The sequence below is a fragment of the Galeopterus variegatus genome, unplaced genomic scaffold, assembly GCF_000696425.1.
Source record: "Galeopterus variegatus unplaced genomic scaffold, G_variegatus-3.0.2 Scaffold1016, whole genome shotgun sequence".
Lineage (NCBI taxonomy): Eukaryota > Metazoa > Chordata > Mammalia > Dermoptera > Cynocephalidae > Galeopterus > Galeopterus variegatus.
In genome coordinates, this window is record NW_007727127.1 from 268,982 (window position 1) to 275,584 (window position 6,603).

Genomic DNA, 6,603 nt, shown 5'->3' on the forward strand with positions numbered 1-6,603 from the left:
CGCGGAGGGGCCGGGGGAGTGCCCGGGGCGGCGGCCGGGGCTGGTGGGCGGCGGCGCGTGCTGCCCCCGGGGGACCCGGCCGAGATGCTGGCGGAAAACCCGGTGGAGGAGTTCGAGGTGAAGGAGGACGAGCCGTGGTACGACCACCAGGACCTGCATCAGGGTGAGGCGCGGTCGCCGGCCGGTGGGCGGGGTTCGGTGGTCGAACTGTTACAAAGTTGCCTTTGCTGGGCGGAGGGGGCGAGCGGCCGCGGGGCGAGGCTGCTGCGGGACCGAGCGGGGCACACCTGCTCGTGTGATCCGCACCAGAACTCCACGGGAGAGTCATTTCTGTTGTCCCGTGTTCCAGACGAGCATCGCGCAGGCTGCAGCGGTTAAGTCGCTTGCCTGAAGGCAAGGGTGGGGGCAGGGGTTTTTGAACCTACACGCAGAGCGAGAAGTCGTAGGGGCTGCTCAGACCCTCTCTCTTCCTTACCATCCCGGTTTACAGCCTTTTCAGTGGGGCGTTAAACTGTCAAAAATAATTGCTTATGCGTGATTCACCAGATGCCCAATGAAATGACTTGAAGGCACTTCTTCCTCCAGCTCTTCAATTTGCACTCCCATTTCAGTTGAAAACATGCCTGCCTTGGATTTCTTGCTGATGGTGTCTCCAGAGAACAGTCTTAGAGCAGCCCTGAATTTGGAGCTGGTGGCCTCTTTTTTTTTCTTCATATTAATACCAGGAGTTTGCGATTGGGGAACACTTTCTGTGTGTCAGACACTGATAAGCCCTTAACGCAGCTGCTCATTTTAACCCTCGCCATAACACTCGACAGGTAGCAGTATCTAACACTAGTTATTGGTAGAAGTAGGTACCGTTTGGGGAGCTGGGGTTCAGCTGCAAACTTTAGAGCAAACACTCTTAACCACAATACGGAATACTTCTCAGGAATTTTTTCAGGCATCTTCCGTTTCTGCAGTTGTGTGTAAGTCAGTTCTTTCAGCTCTAAACTTGCAGGGGAAGTCAATATTTCATTTAGTTGAATATTAAATGATCATGATCCTTCTTCATGCTAACCAATGAACTTGGCAGAAGAAAAAAAAAAGAATATAGCCTTGAATGACTTTACTTTAAAAAGGAAAATAAAACAAGCATCTCTTCTCAAGGAAGGTGATTTACTAAATTAATATGCGATTACTTAAACCAAAGTAGTTCACCATCACGCTTTGTCCAAGCTGTTCAGTGTTTGCAATGCAGTATTTGGCATCCCGTTCTCTGTGTCCAAAAGACGAATTTGTCATACATTTTAACAAACCTGTTTTCGGGTTTCCCCATTAGGATTGATGGCCTAATTTGATACTTTCCTCAGGGTTAATGAGGCAACCACCAGGCAGTTGCAACATCTCTCTCTAATAAATTAAGCAGTGTGTGTAATCGTTTAAATATTTTTCTTTCCTGTATTTAAGAAGCAGAAGTCTTTAAGGGCAGAGAGGGCAGGCTCTTTTTCCTTATCTCCAGCATCCAACACAATACTTAGCACATAATAGAAGCTCGATTTCAGTATTCGTTGAACTGAACTGAAGCACCCATACAAGATTACTGTCCTCGTGGCTCTCTTCGGTCAGGTGCCCAAGTCCACACTGCACTGTCCCCTGTGGGAGGTTGTTAGAAACAACCAGCTGTAATATTTCAAACTGCTGACAAGAAAATGCAACACATTGGGGTTATGTGTGGATTCTCTTTAACCTCTGATCAAAATGAAGTCATCAGATCTTCAAATTTAACCTCAAAAATAAAGGTCTGAACCTCTTTACTGCCAATTTGCACCTGTAATTTCTTCTGTGCTTTTCAAAGGGCTTTTACGTCCATTATCACAGTGGACTTTGATGTAACTCTGTCATAACCAACTATGTGGAGCAGAAGTAGATGTGAAATTCCTGCAATCGTAACTTCTGGTTATGGCCAGTAAAAGAATGAAGGTCTCAGTGTGCATAAAGGGGTGGTTTTTTTTCCCAATTTTGCTAAATAACATGTTGAAGAACTTCTAAACTTCTAACAGATTTTAAAAATTGTTCATTCCTCAAAAATGTATTATCTACTCCATGCCAGGTATTCATTCGTCTAGGCACTGGGGCCACAATACCCAGCCATATGATAGGATAGGCAGGATTCCTACTCTGAAGGAGTTGATGTTCTAGGAATCTGCTCATGAGAGAAGCCAGGAGATGCTGCCTCGTGGTATGTGCCCCCTATAGTGTCTGGCACATTGTCGGCCCTCAATAGACATTTGCTGCTGAATAAAGTTTGGGAGAAAGTCTGTCCTGTTAAACAGATTGATTAAGCAGGTCTACTGGGATTTTATCATTTGCAGACATCTGTCTTTGTTTTTGTTTTTTAATTAACATCTTCATTATTAACTCACTGAGCAAGGCTTGTTTGGAGAGAGCTCCTTAAAACAACTTTTAAAGATCCTGTTCTCAAAGTCTTACTACTACAAAATGTTTTCCTTTAGCAATAGGAGTCATTATCTAAGTAGTTCAAGTCTTTGTATCAAAGTTTGCTAGGGCATTCTTTTTTAAATTAAAATTGCTGAAAAATTCTAACCTCAGTAGACTCTGGTCTACTATTCATAACTTGTTAGAAACATGTAAAGCTGCATGCAGGCAGAAGGAGAAAATCCTTTGCTTTTATGAAACACTTTGATGAAGAGGCTATCTTTTGTTAGAGGGCTGAGTTGGCATGGTAGGAATACTAACAATAAACACTGTGGATAGGATCTTTTCTAGGACAGCAGGAGCGTTCTGTGCAGGTAATAATGGTGCTTGCTTTGAAATGTGCCCCTGAGAATGAGATGGAAAGACTTCAGAGACTGGATTTTCTTTTAGACCAGCTGCTATCATAATCATCGTTTGGTGAGCTGTGCAAGCTTAGAATAAGGATTCAGGTTTCTACTGTATGAATCATCAGATGAAATCTTAGTTTAAAGGAATCCTAAAATTTCTTTTCAAGATGAGTGCATCTTCCTTGTGTGCAACTAATTTGCTGAATCACTGTTTGGTGGGTCATTAAAATTGACACCATCATTTTTCCTGATGTTTATATTCAGGTTTTTTACTTTCCCAATTATAGTAACGTTGGCAACAGGAGTTAAACAGAAGCGTCACCAAATGACGCATTTGACTTTGTAATAGGAAAATCTTTCAGCCTTAATGTTGAATTACTGCTACAGACTACAGCTAACATGGGAATATGTTGTCCTCGTATTTTTTTTTTTAAGAAACTGAAGTAAAATGGAAAAAACAGAATAGCAGTGGGATTTAAAGTTTTCAAAATTCCGGAAGAAAGATCCTTTTAGAAAAATCACTCAGCAGCTAGTGCTAACTTTTTGCCTAAGGCATAGAGCTGAGTGAATATCTGTTTAAAGCAAACAGTTTACACCATCACAATAAAATATCATTACCTTAAAAGACTAATTAGTAAAAGTATTGAGCATATGAAGGTATTGATATGTTGCAATTCTCAAGCCGGCAGTAAATCTATGGTATTTTTAGTGGCTGCCTAAGCCAGGCCAGTTGATAGGATTTAGAACAAACAACCTCTTAATGAAAATCCTTATTGTAAAATAGAGATGAACGGGTGTGCTAGGCTTTGAAACTATATTGTTTCCTTTTGTGCCTTAATTGAAAATATAAATAAAGGACATTCAATATTCTCCCATTCCCTCCACTATTTATTTAGAAAACCTTCTTGGGCTTATTACCAGCTTTTGGCTCCTTTTGATTATGGAAGCCAGATGTGACACAACAGGAAACAAACCTTTTTAAAGACAAGAGTCCATTGTCTTTAAACAAACAGATGAAGTAATATCCTATTATACAGTGTGACTTCACAGGTGCTTTTTTGTGGTTAAGACTTGACTTGCTAAAATTCTGTCCTAAACATCCTATGAAATATTTAGGAGACTGAGACTTCAGGTTACTGAACCAGGTTGAGGCTTTGTTTAACTGGACATAAGGATTGAGATAAGGACAAGTCTCAAATTCTTTTTTGTTTGCTATTTACTAAAGAGTGCCATCCTGGCATCTCTTTCTGCAGGAGCAGGAAAGGTGTTCCTGGCTGCTATCAAGTAGCATAGGTGGGTTCATAACTGAATGTAAGTGGTTGATGATGGTCTCAAGTCAGTCTTGATTGTGGAAGAGGTTTCCGTTCAGGTTTTGATTGCTAGGTAAGAACATCTTTGGTGAGTCTCTGATCCTTCCCAGTGAGGAATTGCTCACCACTTTACAACAGGCCAGAAGGAAAGACTTAATTGATATCTAGGTAATGTTTTTATGCTTTGTCTTTAATACAGTTTGGTGGCTTCTATGTGAGTGTATGTATACATATTACACACCCTGTGAGTACAAAATAATTATTTCTGGAACGTCTTCAACAATACATATTTCCTTTTTTATTTGGTGAAAACAAGATATTAACTTGCCTGCAGTTGTATGTGCCTTCATTGGTAGACCTGGCAATAAAAAAAAAAAAAAGAAGCTTCTCATTGCCATCTATGAAAACAAGTGGAAAAGTACCTCAAGTAGAGAAATTTGTATTCTCCACCTTAAACAAAGAAGTATGTGGACATCCCTTTTCATAGCCTTAAAACCGTGCAAATATGGATAACAGCATCATGATGAGGGTTAGAACCTGTTGATTGAGGGGTTTCTGTCCTGTCTGTGACTCACCATGTATGTTTGATGAGGCCAGTTAATAGCCTTGTGCTTCAGGTTGTCTCATCTGGAAAATACCTTGTATCTGGGCTAAATACCTTGTAAAGACATCAAGATTAATGTCTCTTAAATATTTGGAACTATTGGTAAAGGTTCTGTGTCTTATGAATACAAGATGTTATTTTATAGGCCTGTGAGCTGAAGTCTTAATGTAATAACAGTAATGGATATTGTTAATATTGAAATCTCCAGAGAATGTATTTTAGCACCTATCTACCAACAGTATACTGTTTATTTAAAATGGGTGTATCCCCGTACCGGCCAGCTGCTAAAAACATTAAAATAAAATGGGTGTAAAATATTTTAAAATGAGCTGGACTGGTGTGTGGTAGGTTTTGCTGCTTTGTTTTTTTCTAATGAGTGAAAACTAAGCTAATAGAATACTAATAATGCACTCGGATGGACATTGCCAGGCAACACAAGTTGTTTCTGTTTTCTGTTACCACTTTAGGTTAAGTTTTACTATCAGTAGTAATGGATAGATTTTAAACCTTATTTGTCAACCTCTAAAAATTGAGTTTAAAAGTCGTATGTAGTGAGGTCCCCTGTTTTCATAATATTTTTATGACACTTACTGAAGTGATTTTTCATCATACGTAGAGTAAAATTTGAAGTTTCTCTACCGTGGGCTGTTAACTCCTGCATGACCCAATCTCTGCCTGCTTCTCCCACCTCATCTCATCCCACGCTCCACTCTGCTTCCGTCCTCCTGGCTGCTTGTCAGGTTGTAGAGTGTGCTGTCACAGGCAAGCTCCTCCTCTTGCCAGCTTCAACCAAAACATCTCCTCAGAAAGACCTTTCTTGTGACCTCCCTTTCTAAATCGGGCCCTTTGTCCAGTACCACCAAATCCAGTTTGTCTGTTTTTCCTTTTCTCTCTTACACTCCATATCACATTGGTCAACAATCCTTTTAGATTTACTTTGAAGACATGTCACAATCCTGCCCCTTCTCCCCATCTCCCTCTGTGTCACCTCAGTACAAGCCACTGTCATCTCTTACCCAATGACCACAGTGTCCTTCTGTCACTCTGCTTCTGTGTTTGCCTTTCAATCTGTTTACACTTAACAGAGCGATTCTGTCAAGGCTCACTGAGTTCCATCTCATTCGGGGTAAAAAGCCAAAGTTTTGACTTCCTTGGTTAGGGCCCCCCACCCCCACCCCCTGCACATTCTGCTCCCTCTGCAGTGGTCCTTCCTAGCACCAGTCCCTCCCCTACTGGGGTCTTCGGGCTTGTTTGCCTGGGTCTGGAGTGCTGCTGTCTTAGGTAGATCCGTGTGGATCACCTGCTCAGTTCCTTCACATCTAAGTCTAAGGTCACTCTTTTTACGTGTTCTTAAATTTCAAACTCCCACATCCACACTCCTCCTATACACCTTCCTTGCTTTATTATTTCTCTTTAGCACTTATGGGGCACTTCAAAAAGTTCATGGGTGGGGAGAGATTGGACAAGGGGTATAAAGAATAATTACTATTTGTAACAATATATATGCTAGTAATATTGATTTCATCAACATATCTCAATGTTGAACCCCAAAAATATGTAGAATCAATTTTGATTCAATAAATAAATAAATATTTTTTTAAAAGTTCATGGAAAGATTTGTATTACTTTTCAATCCTACTTTTTCATGAACTTTTTGAAGTACCCTCGTACTGTTATCTGTTATATATTTTATCATGCTGTTTCTTTTTTTTTTTTTTTTTTTTTTTTTTTTTTTTTTTTTTTTTTTCCGTGTCCACCAAAAAATCGCAACCCCCAGTGTTGCCCCCGGACCGGACCGGGGCCCCGCAACGGGAATTAAACCCACCATACCGCGCTCACCGACCTAAGTAACTTCGTCAGACCA

General features: G+C 40.8%; 1 protein-coding gene across 1 annotated transcript in view; it reads left to right on the forward strand.

Moving 5' to 3' along the window:
• The first annotated feature begins 70 nt into the window (after positions 1 to 70).
• The window catches only part of CDR2 (cerebellar degeneration-related protein 2, 62kDa), a 24,983-nt gene continuing 18,450 nt past the window's right edge, over positions 71 to 6,603 (forward strand). Inside the window, exon 1 of the mRNA XM_008574224.1 lies at positions 71 to 163. Within this exon, the coding sequence (XP_008572446.1) occupies positions 85 to 163 (79 nt within the window). The 5' untranslated portion in view covers positions 71 to 84. The remainder of the gene's footprint in view (positions 164 to 6,603) is intronic.